The sequence below is a fragment of the Macaca nemestrina genome, chromosome 13, assembly GCF_043159975.1.
Source record: "Macaca nemestrina isolate mMacNem1 chromosome 13, mMacNem.hap1, whole genome shotgun sequence".
NCBI lineage: Eukaryota > Metazoa > Chordata > Mammalia > Primates > Cercopithecidae > Macaca > Macaca nemestrina.
The window spans coordinates 103,202,705-103,223,818 of NC_092137.1; the positions used below are offsets into that span (position 1 = coordinate 103,202,705).

Here is a 21,114-nt window from a genome sequence, read left to right on the forward strand (position 1 = left end):
ACACATGTAAGCATAAACGCAAACTCCTGGGCAAGACTAGAGTGATTTCTTTTGACAAAATGAGGTAGGAAAAAAAGCAAACAAACAAAAAACCCAATAACAATAACAACAAAAAAAAACGGCCGGGCGCGGTGGCTCAAGCCTGTAATCCCAGCACTTTGGGAGGCCGAGACGGGTGGATCACAAGGTCAGGAGATCGAGACCATCCTGGCTAACCCGGTGAAACCCCGTCTCTACTAAAAAATACAAAAAACTAGCCGGGCGAGGTGGCGGGCGCCTGTAGTCCCAGCTACTCGGGAGGCTGAGGCAGGAGAATGGCGTGAACCCGGGAGGCGGAGCTTGCAGTGAGCTGAGATCCGGCCACTGCACTCCAGCCTGGGTGACAGAGTGAGACCCCGTCTCAAAAAAATAATAATAATAAAAATAAAAAATAAAAAAAAAACAAAAAAAAACTAGAGTGATTTCTTTCCCAACCAATTTCACAAATTGCATTAAAAATGCTTTTAATAACAGGAAATTAAATTAGGCAATGTTTCTTTACCAACATCTCCTAAAATATTTTTTAGAGGATATTAATAATTATTATGGTCAAATGGGGGCACTGTGGGCCACCTGTTTAGTCACTGATTCTTTCAACATATCTTTACTGAGCTCCAATTATGTGCCAGGCACTGTGTAAGGGGCTAAGGAGATGGTGGTAAACAGTGTAGACTAGTCCTTGTCCTTAAGAATGTTCAGTCTAGGCCAGGTGTGGTGGCCCATGCCTGTAATCCCAACACTGTGGGAAGCGGAGGCGAGCAGATTACTTGAGGCCAGGAGTTTGAGACCAGCCTGACCAACATGACAAAACCCCCATCTCTACAAAAAATACAAAAATTAGCGAGGTGTGGTGGCACATGCCAATAGTTTCAGCTACTTGGGAGGCTGAAGCACAAGAATTGCTTGAACCTGGGAGGCGGAGGTTGCAGTGAGCCAAAATTGTGCCACTGCACTCCAGCTTCACTGACAGAGTGAGAAGAGTGAGACCCTGTCTCTGAAAAAAAAAAAAAAAAAAAAAAAAGAATGTACAGTCTAGAGGTAGAGAGAGAAATTAGGAATTACCTATTAAATATTTTAGTAAATACTCTAGTAAGGGGAGTACAGAGCGTAAACACAGGCAGGAAATCTAACTCAGAAATAGGAGGTTAAAGATGACTTCCCAGGGGGGCGTGTCAACTAATTTCAAACTAAAAGATATTACCCGGGAGTTAATTATTTGAGAGGGAAGGGAGAGGAGGTAGGGAACAAGGTTCCAAGGCAAGGTTAGACAGATGAGCACTACCAGGCTCAGCGAGAGCATGGTCTACAGGGAAGACTGAAAGAAGCTCAGTCTAGTGGCTGAGCATGGCGGAGGGGAGGAAGGGATTAGGGTACCAGTGAAGGACGGGACATGAGCAGCCAGGGTATGAATCATTCAGAATCTTGCATGTTCTAAGGAGGTTGGACTTGAGCCTAACAACAATGGGGAGAAAGGTCAGGTATTAGAGGTTTTTCAGCCCAGAAATGCAGCTAGAGTTAGGGTGTAGAGAACGGACTGCAGAAAGCCTCAGGGCTAGGGGCACAGAGGCCAGTTAGAGGCTATTTCAGTGATTCAGGAGAGGTGTGATGATGGTATTTGTGCTGGGGAAATGAAAACTGACACATAGAAGAAGAAAAATATGAAGATATCTAGGAGGAAGGATTTGACAGAACTTGGTGACTGACAAGGGAGAGAAAAATGATTCACGGCTTTGGTGACTGCATATGGCAGTACATTTCTCTGAGAGAGAAAAATGCTAGAATAGGCTGGGGAGGGGAATGGGAGTGGAAATCAGGACAGTCTGAGATATGGCTCATTTGAAGTGCCTGTGTAGCACTTACTAGATAGCTGTTCCAGAGAAACAGATTTGGGAACCATTAGTATATAAGAAGATTGGAGCTGGGAAAGTAGGGAAGACCATCCAAGGAGAGTTTGTGGGATGAACAGTGAAAAGAGGGAGCCCTGAGGAATACCAACAATACTGAGAGGATGAGAAAGATCAGGTCCTGAAGCATCCACATCACACCCAAGGAGACCAGGAGAGCATGGTGTCAAGGAAGTCAGGCAAGAAAGGTCAAAGGGAGATGCTCAACAGTGTCAAATACAAAGAGGTTCAGTTAGATAAGGACTGAAAAATGTCCATTACATTTAACACAAGGAAGATCACTGAGACCTTTGGCAAGAGTAGCTTTGGTGGAGCAGTAGGGATGGAAGCCAGACTGCCATGGTTGAGAAGCAAATGGGAGGTGGGGAAGTGGAAACCAGAGAGTAAGCAACCATGATTCTTACTTACCCTGTGAGGATGAGGGTGGAAAAGCCTGCGCACAATAAACGTTGTTGCTATGATACAAAACAAAATCGTCGCCACTATTTCTTTCCACCAGTGTAAGAGGAGAACAGGATCCTTTTTGCGGATATTCTTGTTGTAATTTGGGTTGTCGAGGAATCTGACTGTAATCTGTGTGCTTCGTTTGTTCCTTTCCCTCTTGTAGTACGGTAGATAATAACCATTATCTTCAAATAGAAACATTAAAATGGTTTTTTTTAAAAGGCAATCGAAAATAGGCCCATCTTTAACTATTACAATTTATCTATTTTCCTATGACTGATCACACTAATTCCTTTTGTCTGTCTTCTTTAACATATTTTAAACATCATAATTTGTCTCATTTTTCTCCAGTAAATAGACATTTTCCTTTATCCTATAAGCATACTAAATTTTCTTTATATTAAGTAATAATATCAGAAACAATCTTAAGGGCTACTCCATTCATAACCTCATTAATAATTCAATTACTTAAATACAAGAATTAATACTCAATCTTCCTTCAGGGTATTTTTAGCTTTCCTTTTGCTTGGTTATCAATAAAATACCAAATTTTTTTTTTTTTTGGAGACGGAGTCTCACTCTGTTGCCCAGGCTGGAGTGCAGTGGCCGGATCTCAGCTCACTGCAAGCTCCGCCTCCCGGGTCTACGCCATTCTCCTGCCTCAGCCTCCCGAGTAGCTGGGACTACAGGCGCCCGCCACCTCGCCCGGCTAGTTTTTTGTATTTTTTAGTAGAGACGGGGTTTCACTGTGTTAGCCAGGATGGTCTCGATCTCCTGACCTCGTGATCCGCCCGTCTCGGCCTCCCAAAGTGCTGGGATTACAGGCTTGAGCCACCGCGCCCGGCCTAAAATACCAAATTTTACCACCAATCATTCTTCACAAAATGAAAGGAAAACATCCATGCTGTTTGGTTCACTTTAGGCTGCCAAAATGAGTCTGCCCCAGAAAAATAGCCTGTCTTTTTTTGTCTTCCATTTTGTACTATGTGCTCAGATTACACAATTCTCTTTTACCTTGTCTTTTTTTATTTTTTTTTTTTGAGACAGGGTTTTGCTCTGTTGCCCAGGCTGGAGTGCAGTGATCTTGCCTCACTGCAACCTCCATCTCCTGGACTCAGGTGATCCTCCTGCCTCAGCCTCCTGAGTAGCTGGGACTACAGACGTGTACCATAATGCCTGGCTAATTTTTGTATTTTTAGTAAAGACGGGGTTTCACCATGTTGGCCAGGCTGGTCTTGAACTCCTGACCTCAAGTGATCCGCCAGCCTCGGCCTCCCAAAGGGCTGGGATTACAGGCATGAGCCACTGCGCCCAGCCTACCTTGTCTTTTGATCAATTTCAAGATAAAGGGGCTGGGCGCGGTGGCTCACACCTGTAATCCAGGCACTTTGAGAGGCCGAGTCGGGTGGATCATGAGGTCAGGAATTTGAGACCAGCCTAGCCAATATGGTGAAACCCCGTCTCTACTAAAAATACAAAAATTAGCTGGGCATGGTGGCGGGCGCCTGTAGTCCCAGCTACTGGGGAGAATGAGGTAAAAGAATCGCTTGAACCCAGGAGGCGGAGGTTGTAGTGAGCCGAGATCGTGCCACCGCACTCCAGCCTGGGTGACAGAGCGAGACTCCGTCTCAAAAAAAAAAAAAAAAAAAAAAAAGAAAAAGATAAAGGCTGCTGTTTCTAGTTCAGAGGTGTTTTTTCATTTGTTTTTTAATCAATTTAACTTATATAATAACTTTCCAGTGCTAACATCTAGGGTAACTGATGAGGAGTCTGTGTGTTTACCTGATACAAATTTGAGGACTTGTTAATTACACAACTTTTTAAAAGGCTTTCATACCTGAATATATCCTAACTTCAAAAAATTGCTTACTAAATAGAAATGTATTTCATGCCAAATTTCACCTATTCTTGACTTTTGCATTAATTTCTCTTGTCTGAGTAAGAAATTAAAATAACCTACTTGTGCATCATTTTCATGTGGTTTTATGAAAAACACATTTTCTTCATTATACAGGCTACTATACAGCCTACATAATATAGGCTGATAAAGAAGAGCTAATAACGAGAACCAATGTTTTTTTTGTTTTTTTTTTTGTTTTTTTTTTTTTTTTTGAGACGGAGTCTCGCTCTGTCGCCCAGGCTGGAGTGCAGTGGCCGGATCTCAGCTCACTGCAAGCTCCGCCTCTCGGGTTCGGGCCATTCTCCTGTCTCAGCCTCCTGAGTAGCTGGGACTACAGGCGCCCGCCATCTCGCCCGGCTAGTTTCTTGTATTTTTTAGTAGAGACGGGGTTTCACCGTGTTAGCCAGGATGGTCTCGGCCTCCCAAAGTGCTGGGATTACAGGCTTGAGCCACCGCGCCCGGCCGAGAACCAATGTTTATTGACACTATGTGACACGCATGATGTTAACTGAGACTTTGCATGCATTATCTCATTTAGGCCTCACAACAACTTAATACATAGATATTAGGATTATTATTCTAATTTTACAGATAAAGAAAGTGAGACACAGGGAGTTAGATGTGCCCAATCTAGTATGTGGCAAACATGGGATCTGAACCCCGGCAACCTGACTTTGAAGTTTGTATACTTAGTAATAATTCATGAAATTGTCTCCCAAGATATTTTATTTTCTATATTCTAATCGACTTTTCTTCATTTGAATTCTATTAATTAATTTCAAATTAAAAAATAAAATAAATCTCAGTATTTTCACTTACCATATGGATACTGCAAGATTGAAAGTGCGCCATTACTATATTCTTCATGAGAAAACTTATCATTACTAAGACATTTGTCAAATTCATCAGATCCTACCAAGACAGGAGTTCTGGAAGGAGAATCTAAAATAAAATAATTATTTTATTAATAATAATATTTCTTAAATCTTATCTGTTATGACTTGAATAAAAAGGCATGTGCTCATTAATTGAATAAACTGATATTCAACCATAATTCAGTTCAAACATATAAGTTAAACAAATGGCCCAGGACTCTTGCCTTTGAAAAGCACACAGTCTTACAGAGAATCTGAGTCATTTAAATAAACAATTAAAATATGACATGATATATGTAGTAAAAAACACGTACAAGGTATAGAAAGATAATGAAAGAAGTAGGTGCCCAGTATTTGATTTCTATTCATTCATGTCTCAAAGAATATGATGTGCTAGCCAGAGAACTTTTGCCTAAATGGTCTTAATATAAATACATTAAGAGTTAAATGTTACTTTGGCATGGTCAGCGAATGATTAAGAGTTTTTCTAAGTTGTATAGAGAAATATTTTATTAACACTTTTATAGAAGCAACTGCTGCTTCCAAGAAATAATGCCCTAAATGATAATAAAAATTCATTATTAACATCTGAAATACCATGATGGTTTACCAATAAAAGTATATAACAGTTCTTATCTCTGCAGTATTCAAAACTAGGGCAAAGACAGTCAGGATTAGGTCTCTGAACGCTAATGGTATTTAGAAAAGTTTACAATTCACTTACGAATTAAGGGTTTCCATTTGATTGTTGGCAAAGGAATAATTGCGTTTTCATTATTGACAGATTCCAAAGCCTTGGGACTTGTAGGAAACTTTTCCGAAATTCTGACTGATGACTGCAGATAAAGCTGGCCTCTATACATTCCTGAATCAACCAGAACATTGTCAATTATGCATTGATTTTTTAAAAAAGGTTTTTAATTAAATAAAATTCATTAATTCCAGTTATTTCTACATATACTACAGAACTCTTGTCAAAGAAGAAACATGCTTGAAGCATTCAAAGATAAACTCAACAGATATTCAACAAAAACAGGGAGGGAAAGTTACACACAAGGTCCATATGATATTTCTCACTGAATAATAGCACCTTTTCAGTAACACAGGAAAACTGTTCCAGTAGAAAAATTCAAAGACAGGAAGTCACTGTACTCTCACAAAACAAACAGCTTAGGCTAAGTAACTTTCCCAAGAAAGTTTACCTAAATTCTAGAAATATTGCTAACAATTCAGTTAAATACTATCAAAATACACATGACAATTAACAACATACAAATTCAACATACAAATAACAAATACAGGCCGGGCGCGGTGGCTCAAGCCTGTAATCCCAGCACTTTGGGAGGCCGAGACGGGCGGATCACAAGGTCAGGAGATCGAGACCATCCTGGCTAACACGGTGAAACCCCGTCTCTACTAAAAAATACAAAAAAAAAAACTAGCCGGGTGAGGTGGCGGGTGCCTGTGGTCCCAGCTACTCCGGAGGCTGAGGCAGGAGAATGGCGTAAACCCGGGAGGCGGAGCTTGCAGTGAGCTGAGATCCGGCCACTGCACTCCAGCCTGGGCGACAGAGCCAGACTCAGTCTCAAAAAAAAAAAAAAAAAAAAAAACAAATAACAAATACAAATAACAACATACAAATTCTTGCTTTGCTTTGCATTCAAACCGACAGGTGGGTGGCACATTGTCAGAGCTTAAAGAATTTTATAAGTATTTGATGACAGACTAATTCAAATAATTAGATTCAAGAGTTTTCAAAATTTATAATATTAAAGGCTTTCAATTGCCCAGAAGCACACCAGAATTTTATTTTTTAGATCAGTTGTATAGATGCACTGATAAAAAAGAAATAAACCTAATCTTAAAGAGGGGAGGGACACAAACTAATAAGGATGCAAATACAAATATAGGTAATTATAGACTTTGAGGATATATAACTAGCTATATAAGTATATTTTATATGTAATTACATATAAATAATTATATATGTAATACATATATGTAATTACATATAAACAATTATATATATATAAACAGATAGAGTGTTGTCCTGTCACCCAGGCAGGAGTGCAGTGACATGATTATAGTTTGGGGTAGCCTCTAACTCCAGAGGTCAAGCGATCCTCATATATAAACAGATAGAGTGTTGTCCTGTCACCCAGGCAGGAGTGCAGTGACATGATTATAGTTTGGGGTAGCCTCTAACTCCAGGGGTCAAGAGATCCTCCCATCTCAGCCTCTGGAGTAGCTAGGATTACAGGTGCATGGCACCATTCTTGGGCTAATGAGTAATTTGAAATCATGTTATATAATGAGAATATTTCTAAGCCTTTCTAATATAGATCTCAGAGAAAAAGAATATGTGACAGTAATTAAAAATTTCAGAATTGGGCTGGGTGCGGTGGCTCACGCCTGTAATCCCAGCACTTTGGGAGGCTGAGGTGGGCGGATCACCTGAGGTCAGGTGCACTATATTCTGGCCAATGTGGTGAAATCCCATCTCTACTAAAAATACAAAAATTAGCTGGGCATGGTGGCAGGTGCCTGTAATCCCAGCTACTCAGGAGGCTGAAGCAGGAGAATCGCTTGAACCCAGAAGGCAGAGGTTGTGGTGAGCAGAGATCATACCATCGCACTCTAGCCTGGACAACAAGAGTGAAACTCCATCTCCAACAAAACAAAACAAAACAAATTTCAGAATTGGACAAATGGAAAAGTAGCAGGAATGGAAATCAAAGTATAAATCTTAAGGGCAACCTAAATCAGAGATGATATTAGGATTTAAAACTACTACAGGCACTCTTGAAGTAGGAAGGAACAGTGTAAGAAGACAATCTAGATGTCAATGTATACTATCGTTAGATAAGATACATTTACTCACCCAAGTAAACACTGTTTTCTGTGGCTCCTCTGGCAGCTTCTACAATGTCTTCTTCATCTTCTAAAACATCATCATTAGATGTATAACTTGTATCATCAAAAAGACTGATGGGAATGACTTTCCCATCCTTAAGTAACCAGGCAGATGCAATTGGAGTACAAAACTAAACAAAAATGGAAAAAAGGTCTTAAATAATTCAAGCAGTAGTTATGTAGTTCCAACCCATAAAATACCATTTAAAATCACAAATTTCTAAAAGCACAGAGAACAAGCTGAGAGCCCCAAGTAGTAGTAATTTCGTTCCACCCGATCAATAAGTTTGGTCAGACTGGGAGAGGAAGAACCATATTTACAAATCCTCAGTGATGTTAGGTACCTGGTACTCCCATTCCAGATGTCCTCCCTTCTTACTGAATGCCATAACTTTCCAGTCAGCAACCGAAACCTTTATCACTATGTCCATTATGGCAGCTTCCTGTTCTTCCACATCTGAAATAATTTTAGACTCTTCTGTGTTCTCATTGGGCTTAAAGGTGCTTTCAATAAATCCGGCTCTCGTTTCCATGTCTGGAATATACCGAAGTTCAAAGTGGCCAACACTGAAATTCCACCTTAAATTTATAAAGGTGTGTTTTAGAAATTTACATTTAAATAAAGGGACAAAATAATATAGAATTCTTCTAGATTGAAGAAGCAAATACTAAAATTATGTGATGAGAAAAAGAACAAGTCAACGTAACCTTCTGGAAAAGAGTGCTCCGCTGATTCATGCCACAAGAGGGCCCACAAGAACTTTGTTCTGACCCTTCAGATACAATGGTTTTGAGGGTTGTGGACTGACTGATGTGTCCCTTACAACAGCTAAGGGACAGATTTTCTCTCAAAAATTTACAAATGTTTGTACTTCTACATCAGAGTGATTTTCCCAAAACACATCAATGTCACCTTAAAATGAGGTAGCACACAGTCTGCCTTACCTCTTGATTAAAGGCAGGATACATTTCATTTAACTACAGCAAAATTATGCCCTCATAAACCACTGTAAAAGATGAATGAACCAGTCTTAAATTCACACTAAAACATGGCCTCAAAAAGGCAATGTGATCCAGGATACCAAACCTGTGAAGGTCATACCTCCTCAGCCCCAATCTTGGATCTCCACTGAACAAGATGTGGCAAGTCATTTACCCTTTCCTAAGTAAGTTTCAGTAGTTTTATCCATAAAGTGGCAGTAATAAGGTTTCCTCTATAATTAGTAAATTGAAAAATCACTCAACTACTGAGAGTATAGTGTCTCATCACTTAGATATAAAAGGGCATAGTTAAGAATTCTGACATTTATGGAAATAATTATATTTTAAACAATCATGGATCTTAGAAACCCAGATCCTTCCTATTCTGGTAACTCAAAATTCTGTTAAGTTGGACATCTGCTGCTATGGTAGCTGAGCTCCCAGTAAGCACTCAAACACTTAAAAAACAAAATCCAGTCAGGATAAAGAAGGTCAAGTTGTCTGCAAATGCAAAGCCCTATTCATAGTCCAAAGTTGAAAGAATAAATGCATTCTTAACTGAGTTTGAGAAAACAGTTTTCAGGAAAAGAAACTGAATTACGTTGCATTGGATCAGAGAAAACCCTAAAGTCTGGTTCATTTTCAAAAGATAAAGATGGAATCTAAAGTTATTTTTACTATATAGGCAATTTGAAACTTAAATATTAGGTTTAAAAAAAATCAAGCATTTGATGTAGGATCAACATATCCAATCTAGGTATCACATTTTTTAATCACATATTTAAATATAAAAATTACATAAGGGCATTCATTATTTAAAGAAGGGAACAGAAAGGAATTAGGCTAAAGAAATGTTTTAATAGTTCAAGAAAATTGAGTAAAATTATTTTTTTAAAATTGGGATAATCAGACAAACTATGAAACTACCTACTAGACATAATTAGAGAGTCAAATAGGTTCAAGCTCAAAGAAACACATCAATTTTCTCTTAACATCTTTCTGTATTCAAAGAACTTCGAGGGATGAGATTGCTATAAAAAATATCATTAGGCCGGGTGCTGTGGCTCACACCTGAAATCCCAGCACTTTGGGAGGCTGAGGTGGGTGGATCACCTAAGGCTGGGAGTTCGAGACCAGTCTAACCAATGTGGAGAAACCCCATCTCTACTAAAAATACAAAATTAGCCAGGCATGGTGGCACATGCCTATAATCCCAGCTACTTGGGAGGCTAAGGCAGGAGAATCGCTTGAACCTGGTAGGCAGATACTGTGGTGAGCTAAGATCATGCCATTGCACTCCAGCCTAGGCAACAAGAGTGAAACTCTGTCTCAAAAAAAAAAAAAAAAAAAAAAATCATTAACCTGAGACTAAACTAATAAATAGTAGTCATATGAGAACCCCTGTGGTTACCATATCCTGAAGCATATGGTGAGAAGTTCAGTTCAGAATTTGTTAATAAACATGAAATCATTTTTATTTTAGGGCCCACATTGGATCACCTGACGTTGGGAGTTTGACACCAGCCTGGCCAACATGGTGAAATCCCATCTCTACTAAAAATACAAAAATTAGCTGGGTGTGGTGGCACGTGCCTGTAATCCCAGGTACTCGGGAGGCTAAGGCAGGAGAATCGCTTGAACCCAGGAGGCGGAGGCTGCAGTGAGCCAATATCGTGCCACTGCACTCAAGCCTGGGTGACAGAGCAAGACTCCATCTCAAAAAAAAAAGAATAATATGCTTTTAAGGCAACAAACTAGTCAAAAATTTCCAAAAACAGAAGTCTGATAAATTTTGGTATTAGGTGTATTTCTAAACAATACCAACAGCAATACTATCTGAATACACACTTCTCATTGCCACTGCGAGGTCCGACAGCTCTAACAGTTTTTTGGGTACGCTGTACAAGCAGGATGTCTTCCTCTTGTTCCATTTCATCACTATCCCATTGGCGACAACCCAGAGCTGAACAGATATACCTCACCTGAAAAGACAAAATTAGACACAAAATTAGTAAAAGGATAAACTCATAAGAGATCAGAGATATTAAAGGAATCTATAATTTTTAAAAAGTGAAAGGAAACTAAGGAAATGTGTATGAAGTACTCAAGTAATAAGAAGCATCAGTTAGATTACTAACTCCTAAAATGAGTTATTTAGAACAACGACAGTACCAATGAATATTTATTTCAGGGAATGATTTTTAAGGATTTACGTAATTTTAGCCTTACTTTGGAGAATTTCCATGGAATATACAAGAAGAAATGGATAGCTACTTGTGATAGCTTTTCTACAATATCATTAATAAAATTTCAGGTGAGTTTAAAAAAAAAAAAATCAACCTTAGAGTTTCCGTATAACAAAAGTGTTTGGTTTTTAAAAATTTGAAACTTTTCTGAGAGCTTTTTGTATTCAAAAGTAACTCCCTCAAGTTTTCACTAAAAGAAAAAAGGAAGACTTAATATGATCCAAACTAAAATCCTCATGAAAAGAAGCATACCTTCTACAATACCAGAATTATGTAGCAGCACATCAAATCAGAAAACCAGGTGATCGGGTTCAATCCTGTTGTTTACAGATGAGACTACCGAAGTAAACAGAGATTGAAGTGCTTTGCTCAAAAAACGGCCAGATAGGATGGCATGGCCTCCTCAATACAATGCAGATGCAGGTGGGTGGAGAAGGCAGAAAAGCATCTGCAAGAGCAAGAAAGTGCTATGGGCCTAACACTTAGATAAGGAATTGTTAAAGTTGAAAAACTCAAGAGTAAAAAGACCACGTTTCTATTCTTCCTTATTTTAGTCCAAGTCTGTATATAAACCGTTTACATGTCAAGGTGTTAAAGGGTTACAAAGATTTTTATTTTTTACCTTTTTAGAAAGGATGTTTTTATTTATTTATTTATTTATTTTTATTTTATTTATTTATTTTTTTGAGACGGAGTCTTGCTCTGTGGCCCAGGCTGGAGTGCAGTGGCGCGATCTCGGCTCACTGCAAGCTCCACCTCCCGGGTTCACGCCAGTCTCCTGCCTCAGCCTCCCGAGTAGTTGGGACCACAGGCACCCATCACCATGCCTGGCTAATTACTTATTTATTTTTGTTATTTTTTAATGGAGTCTATTATCTATTTATGTCATTATTATTTTTAATGATGTCTCACTCTGTTGCACAGGTTGTAGTACAGTGGTGTGATCTCAGTTCGCTGCAACCTCCACCTCCCAGGTTCAAGTGATTCTCATACCTCAGCTTCCTGAGTAGCTGGGACTACATGCCGCAGGCGTGCGTGTGCCACCATCCCCAGCTAATTTTTTTTATTTTTAGTAGAGATGGGGTTTCCCATGTTGGCCAGGCTGGTCTCAAACTCCTGGCCTCAAGTGATCCACCCACCTTGGCCTCCCAAAGTGGTAGGATTACAAGTGTGAGCCACTGTGCCTGGTTGAAAGGATGTTTTTAATTAGTTACTCTTGATAATGGATTTATAAGACCCAACCTTAGAAGCAGATTATATTACGATTATATCCTAAGAGCTAATGTTGGAGAAAGTCTAGGTTATTAACAGCATGACTTTGTTGTCAGATAGATCTAAGTTAAATGTGACCCTGGAAGTTTCTGAATCTTTTAAAGTCTCAGTTTCTTCATCTGTAAAATGAGTATAAACTTTCCTCTTGGATCACCTTATTATAGGATCAAACCCTATAAATAAGTAGTGTCAATTATTCTTATCATTAGGATTACTATTAATCTTTAGAAGGTTCTTCATCTGTCAAAATGTAAAAAAAAAAAAAAAAATTACACTTAGGAAGACTGTGAGGATTGCAAAATAATGTATAAAAAAAAGCACCTGAGGCTGGGCGCGGTGGCTCCTGCTTATAATCCCAGCACTTTGGGAGGCTGAGGTGGGTAGATCACTTAAGGCCAGAAGCTGGAGACCAGCCTGGCCAACACGGTAAAACCCTGTCTTTACTAAAAATACAAAAATTAGCCAGGCATGGTGGCACATGCCTGTAATCCCAGCTACTCAGGAGGCTGAGGCACAAGAATCACTTGAACCCACTTGAACCTGAGGGGGTGTGAAATGGGGTGGGGGGTGGGGATTGCCATAAACTGAGATCAGCCTGGGCAACAGAGTAAGACTCTGTCTCCAAAAAAAAAAAAAAAAAAAAAAAAATCTGAGACACAGTAGACCATATTTATGAATTCTCTTCCTCCTGCTATTCTATTCCTGGCTCTGCCATTTATTCCGTTACTAGTTTCCCCTTCCTACCTCACAGTTCTCTTATTAAAACAAATGACAACCTCAGGGAATAATTACAATAAATCTCAACTAGTAATAAGTGTCGTTTAATAAATTACTTTTTCTACCCTCATTTATTCTGATTTCCCCAAAGTAAATTCAGTATTTTCACTTACCTTTCCACTACATGCACTGAGTCCATATGTAGTGAGAGATTTTCCTCCAACCAAAACAACATCATCTCCAAATTTATAAGAAGATTCGAGAAGTGATTCAACTGTGAAAGGAACTGTTTCCATGCTCTCACGGTCTCGGTCCCACTGGAAGAGGTCTCCATCCAGGGAAGGAATAATCATCTTATTCCCAAATACCTAAAACAGAAGCTAACTTTTTAAAAGAGCAATAACATTAATTATTATTTTTTTATTTCTCCCAGAAAAATAAAAACGTCATACCTTTAAAAGAATAATAGTAATTAAGAGCTAGAGTCTTGATTCTGATGTACTCCAGCCTCCTTCTGACTAGCACATGAAGCAGCGCAGTCGATCAACCAGAAGTAATTTAAAGGAACTGCCAATCACTCCCAGGCCCTACACATAGTACTCTAGTAAGGTTTTTCTCAAACTCAGTTTACCATGAGCCAAAAGGGTCCCATAATGGTAGGCTGAGTTACCAAAAGAGAGTTTTATGATCAAGTGAGTTCAAGAAGAGGTTACTATAGGAGCTCTTATAGCCATTAGTATGTTAATGTGTAATATGATTTTCTATAGATAACATATGCAGTATTTTCTAGGGCTATTTTTATCAAGGCCAATTACTGTCATAGACTCAGCTCCAAAGAACACAAGTTTAGAGATATTGATTCAAGTAGTATCCCATCCTTTCTTTTATTTGCTTTCTCAAATCTGCAATGAGCTAGAAGCCTGGTAAGTAAGCTTACTGATTTTGTGTTCTCAGTTGCCCTTCCTTCTTTTAACAATGCTTATTAAGGGCCTACCTATGGCCTGGCACATTCTGATGGCTGGGATAGATCAGTGAGCCAAACAAACAAATCACTGCCTTTGTGAAGCTTAAACTCTGGTGTCATGAGACAAACAACTTAATAAATAAGTAAATTACATGGGGTATGTTAGGTGATAAATGCCGTTAAAAAAAAAATGGAACAAGATAAAGGGAGAATGGTAAATATGCATGGGGTGGAGAGGGGATTATCAATAAAGAGCTTAGGGTAGACCCCACTGAGAAAGTAACATTTGGGCAAAGTCTTAAACATGAGATAATTAACCAGGTCAGGCCAGGTTTTGCAAAGGTTCTTAGATGGAAGTGTACCTATCACGTCTGAAAAACCATAAGGAAAGTGAACAGGCTGAGAGGCAAGGGTGGAGGCAGAGAGAGCAGGCGGAAGGTAAGAGATTAGCTGATAAGCAGTTGAGCTGTTTAAGATAGTCAGGTTTGGGATATAATTGAAAGGTAAAGCCAACAGGATTTCATGGTAGATTCTCTTTATGGCATGAGCAAAAGAAAGGAGTCCAGGATAATTCCAAGGTTTCTGGCCAAGAATATCTTATCTCCTCAGTAAGAGTTTTAGTACGTCTTTGTGACATTGACCTTTGGCATTTAAAAAATTCATAATTTGATCTACATCAACTAATGACACAACTATTTTCCTGATTATCCAGGCTCAAAACTTTAGGAAACAGGAATATGAGAGAAGTAAGAGTTAACAAAATTTTTCTACATAGTTTTTTGTTCTTTAAGCAGCAGACTGCTTTCTTTAAAGGGATACTTACTTGAAAACTCGCATACAGTAACTGAGAGTTCTCATTTGGTCTTCAACTCACACATCCACTTTGCCCCAAACCTGGGGTTTTGGAAGATAGATTAAAAGCCACTATTCTAATTCACTTCTTTCTTTCATTTTCCAGTTCAAATCCTTATTATCTCCTGCCTGAACTACTATAATAGCCTCTTTACAGTTCTTAACTGCAAATTTCCTTAATCTTCTATGTATCTTCCAGATTAATCTCTCTGAGTCAGAGTTAAGCTTGTTATGACACTATTCCAAAATCTTCAACAGCTATTATCTTCTTAATAAAGACCCCAAATCCTAAAGATCCAAAATCCTTTAGAGGACATTCAAAGTCCTCTAAATCTGACCTTAAATAAACCTTTCATCCCTGTCTTTTACTTCTCCCCAAATGAGTAGAAATCAGGCATGGTTATTTAAACACAACATTTAATGTTACTGATATTGTTCATTTATGTCATTGTCAATGTCATTTCTTCTTTCTGGAACACCCTTCTGTACCAACTTTGTCGAGAGAAATCCTATCTGGCCTTCAACCTAGCATCACGTATGTTTTTGCTTTGAAATCTAAGAAAATTTTAGCAATGTAAGTTTGCTGACAAAAATCCTATCATTCCTTTATCTTTCCTTTTTGTTGTAACTATAATCTGAGACACTGTGATATTCTCAAAAATTGTTCACTGAACCTCCAAGAAATACTTACCAGGTCAGCTAATGTTTATATTTATGTTTACACAGTGGCTGTAAAAGTAGTGCACTCATACCCGGTGCCCAAATTGTGTTATCTAATTACATTCTCCACCAAAAGGAACCAGGGCTCCTCAGAGAAATGGCAGATTCCAGGGCTGGGGCAGTGTAGATGCAAGATGAGCCTTTACCATCTTATTCTTTCAAAAAACAAGGATGTGCTTGGAAAGGGTGAGGGCATGCCACTGGTCAAATATGGGACAATTAAGCACCAAAATAGTTAAGTACTGAAGTTTTAAAAATAGAAATTCACATGTTCACACCAATTGCAAGCAGATAAAATAAATAATATATGAGGGAAAAGGAAGGGCTGGAGTTGGAAAAATTAGCATTTTGCCACCATCACAGTAGAGACTGGGTCATACCAGAGTCAGAAATGGTGCTAAATTGAGGTGGAAACTTTGATGAAGAACAGAATATCTACATGGTCTAGAATGTCTCCTTACAGAGTACTTATCGTTACAAGAAATTAAAAAACAAAAGTTATATATTATATAGTGGAGATAACACCTTGATTGGATAACCAAAGTAAAAATCATCAATGAGAGTGAGATGCCCTGAGACTTCATCACCTATGTAGTATTCCAGCCAGGAATGCACAGCCTGAACATCAGGCAAGCACAAAGTAAGGAAAAGTCCATTTTAAAAATAAAATAACAGAGAAACCATATTCTTCAAAAATGTCAATATCTGACAAAGAAAGGTTGTGGGGGAAAAAAAAAAACAACTAGATTAAAAGAGGCTAACGTGACAAATGAATGCAATAGCTGACCCTAGACTAGATGCTGTACTTGGGGTAGAGGATGCTATAAAGGATATTATTAGGTCAATTGACAAAACTCGAATATGGATGGTAAGGCATTGTATTAACATAAATTGGTAACGCTTATAACTTTTGTAATTACATAAGAGAATATCTCTATTAGGAAGTATACATTGATGTATTTAAGAGTAAAGGGCCATGATGCATATTTAACTTATCCTCAAATATTTCAAGAAAAACAAGTGTGTATGAGGGAATGGGGGAGAAGAGTGACAGTGGGTAAGAGGACGTGGGCGAGCATGTAAAGCAGGCAACCTGGTTGGGGTAGGTAAAATCTGAGCATATAAGGGTTTTTGGTTTTTTTTGGTACCACGTTTATTGTGCAACTGTCTGTAGTTTGAAATTATTTCCAAACAAGAGTTTAAAAACAGAAGAAAGGTACTCAAGAGTCTTGTAGGAGCTCTATAATGAAACTCAAGACCATACCATTAAATGAAGGTTTACCATAATTCTAGATACTTAAAGATTCCTAACTGTTACTCTTACTGAAAAAACATTTGATTTTTAGTAAGTTCTCAAGTGACATTGGTATATACCTCACCTAATATTACCTTGGAGTCTTAGCATAACTATTTTATTCTTTGTTTCCTTCTATTTCCTGATAATAGATAACAAATTTTATTCTCAAAAATTAAAACCTTTATTTTTATCTTTTGTAGAATGTCCAACTTGAAGTTGCCATTATAACAAATTTAGGTCACAGTATGCACATACCCTATAATAACAATATGTAGTATTTAGCCTAGATGATCTTCTATTTTGAGTTACTTATCAGATAGAAAATCAAGTATTTACTGTTATCTACCTCCATATTATGTTAAATATTCTAGATTTATTTACCAGAACACTAGATTCAAATGATAATAAAGTTAAAAATAGATATTTTAATTGGTCATCTCAACAGTAGTATTAGGTTAAAGTATAAACAGAGAAAGCAGGTGTGCATGACTAAAAGAGGAAGAGGAGTAAGTGCGTCTGCAGTAAACAGATAGCATTTCTTTTGACTTATTTCCTCTTCCATTAAAAACCTCTTTTCCTCTAAAGCAGTAGCGGGTCCTCAGGGAATACAATGTCTCCTAAGTGCAAAAATCAATTGCCAAACCAATATGGAATAAAATCCATTTTTGCCCTCTCCAAAAGTAAAACCAACCAATCAACCAACAGACTGACCAACCAACCTTATCTTCAATTAAAAATATAGTTTAAAGAACCAAGACTTGGTATGATTGACCATACTGAGAAAACTGCCTTATTTTAAAAGTTAAATGCTCAACAGCATTAACTCAATAAGTGCAAAACACAAACAAGGCATTATGATTCAATAATGAATCATCATGTCATATTTCTGGATTATGATTTTAAAAGTTCACTTTTACATAGCTGCTCTTCACTAATTGGTTGCTTATGAGTCATACACATGGCTGTTGACCTTTGTGCCAATCTTGTCAAGTCTTTCAGGCTGCATATGTGAAAGCAGATGGAGCTTTTCCTTGAGAGCCACAGAAGCAATATATGCATGCAGTTCAGGTACAGAGATGACATCACCCTTCACAATAGCATTACCTCACCCCCTAAGCATAGGAATGAGTCACCCGATAGTCAGCTGCAAATCTCTCGGTAGAAAAAAATGTAGGTTACGGTGATGCATTTTCACATCCCACTGATTTGTTCATGTAAGCAGCTATTTGTTCTGATCCGCTGCTTTGCATCTCAAACTCATTGTGTGACTTGCTTCTCCCTTAAGTCATTTTAAAAAGTCTAAATTTTTGTATTTATTTTCTTTGTTTTTTCCCTGTTTATAATTTAAAATAAAAGGTGCTAGCAAACTCCCAGAGTCTATCTGTGTAATCACAAAGCAGTTTAGTAAAGTAATCCCGTTTCTGTTTCTTAACAAAATCTAAGTGGTACAATGAATACCAGTGGCACTTGCAATCAGGGACTTCCATCTGAAATTAAAATGTGAAAATAAGAACGTTAGTTTTAAAGTGGAGGAAGGAATTTCATGTGAGAAAATAAAGGAAGTACTACTACTAAAATGAGCACTACCAGTAATAAAAAACAAAAATTCCTCCAACTATAAGAAAAAATGTTTGCCACTTGATTCTTCCCTATTTTTCTATGCAGCCAACCCCTCTCCCTGACTGACTCACACACTTTTTGGGGTATATTCAACTTTATTTTAACTTGTTATAAAAAATTTCAAGCATATAGAATGTAGAGAGATTAATAAATTCCCATGTATCTACCATCCAGTTTCAACAATTATCAACATTTTGCCAACTGTTCCATCTATCTCCACTCACCTACTCTATACTTGTTTATTGGAGTAAAATCATCAAATTTTAAAATTTCCCCTATTATCTCAAAGATCTATTTTATGATGAGGAATTCCAAGTCTACATATTACATCTGATTCTTTTCCCTCCACAAAGGAGCTTCTTTCACCCCCTTTGTTATTCACTGATTTACTTGAGAAACCAGCTTATCTGTCCTATAGAATGTCCCACAGTCAGGATTGTACATGTCATTTAACTTGTTCCTTTATATCCTGAAAAGTATGATTAGACTTGGAGCTTTGATCTGATGCAGGTTCAATTATTTTGACAAGAAGACTTCATATCTGGTGCTGTGCACTTCCTATTATAATAGGGGTCTACAAACTAGAGCCCATGGGCCAAATCCAGCCTAATGCCTGTTTTGTAAGTAAAGTTTTATTGGAACACAGCCACACATTCATTCATTTATGTATCTGTCTATGACTGCTTTCTAGCTGCAACTAAAGGCCACATGGTTCCCAAAGCCTAAGATAAGTACCATCTGGCCCTTTACAGGAAAAGTTTGCTGGCCCCTGTGCTATACCATATTAGGAGGCATATAGTGTTTGCATGCCCCACTTTTAATGATGTTACTGTCAATCACTTGAGTTTGGGGGAGTCAGTCTGATCCCTCCATTTAAAGTGTCCCATCAACTTTTTACCATTTTAGTATTGCTTGATGGCCTATTTCAATAAAAGAACTAGAACAGCAATTTCTAATTTTATCATTCTTTCTGCATTTATTAGTTAGGATTTTTCTTTTTTCTTGCTTTTTTTTTTTGAGATGGAGTCTTGCTCTGTCACCCAGGCTGGAGTGCAGTGGCGCCATCTCGGCTCACTGCAACCTCCGCCTCCTGGGTTCAAGCGATTCTCCTGCCTCAGCCTCCCGAGTAGCTGGGACTACAGGCACCCGCCACTATGCCTGGCTAATTTTTTTGTATTTTTAGTAGAAACAGGGTTTCACTGTGTTAGCCAGGGTGGTCTCAATCTCCTGACCTCGTGATCCACCTGCCTCAGCCTCCCAAAGTGCTGAGATTACAGGCTTGAGCCACCACACCCGGCCTAGTTAGGATTTTTCTATAAAGAACTTTCCCTCATTCGGTTTTGGAAGCCAGATTTGCACACACTAGCATTCTGATTAGTGACTCAGGCATTAAACACTCTCAAATCCCAAAAATTGTATCCAGAAGTAACTCACCCACTATAAGACTGAAAATTGAAAAGGGTTCAGGAGACTTAGTGAGACCGGTGTGTTCGCTAACCAGGAAAGAGGGAAAAGGAACACACTGATAGTTAGTGCCCTGATAGTTAACAAAAGCCAAGTTCTGTGTATAAGGTAAGAAGCAACAAGGTTTAAAAAGGAGAAGAGAGGGTAAGAAAAAGTGTGGCAAGATGCAGATGCACCGAGTGTAGAGATAAGGAAGAATGAACATAGGCCATGAAGAAAGAGCGTGTAAAACACCAATTGTCCTAGAATATTTATTAAAGGGGCACACATCACTATCCCACCTAAGAACCCCAAGGAACATTTCTAGGATAATACAGTAACATGCTTACAACAATGATCCCAAGGAATAAATAAAAAGATACAACTCATTAAGATTGGGAAGATGTGAAATACATGAATACACCATTAATGTCCTCACTTGTAAGTGGGAGTTGAACAATGAGATCACATGGACACAATGAGATCACATGGGAAACAACACATACTGAGGCCTGTCGGGGTTGGGGGTTATGGGGAGGAAAAGCATTAAGACAAACACCTAATGCATGTGGGGTGTAAAACCTAGATGATGGGTTGATCGGTGCAGCAAACCACCATGGCACATGTATACCTATGTAACAAACCCGCACGTTCTGCTATATCCTGGAACTTAAAGTTAAAAAAAAAAAAAAAAGAAAGAAAGAAAGAAAAGAAAAAGAAAACTATGCCATTAAAAATGCTCAATTGTTTACTTTTTTATTATCTGGAAGTCTCCATCTAGAACAATTACTTTCTTAGCCATACTAGTTGTTTTGCAAACCACGGTGGTAGGGCAACAGCACACATCCAAAATACAAAATCAAGATGTATCCACACCAACCAGAGCAGCTGACTGCACCTCATCCAACCCCATCCCCTGGGTCCCTG

General features: G+C 38.4%; 1 protein-coding gene across 1 annotated transcript in view; it reads right to left on the reverse strand.

Moving 5' to 3' along the window:
- The window catches only part of LOC105496025 (eukaryotic translation initiation factor 2 alpha kinase 3), an 81,741-nt gene that overhangs the window by 32,681 nt on the left and 27,946 nt on the right, over nt 1-21,114 (reverse strand). Inside the window, exons 3-9 of the mRNA XM_011766062.3 lie at nt 13,465-13,659; nt 10,905-11,038; nt 8,420-8,654; nt 8,044-8,206; nt 5,887-6,027; nt 5,107-5,229; nt 2,352-2,572 (exon numbers count right to left, since the gene is read on the reverse strand). Of these exons, the coding sequence (XP_011764364.2) occupies nt 2,352-2,572; nt 5,107-5,229; nt 5,887-6,027; nt 8,044-8,206; nt 8,420-8,654; nt 10,905-11,038; nt 13,465-13,659 (1,212 nt within the window). The remainder of the gene's footprint in view (nt 1-2,351; nt 2,573-5,106; nt 5,230-5,886; nt 6,028-8,043; nt 8,207-8,419; nt 8,655-10,904; nt 11,039-13,464; nt 13,660-21,114) is intronic.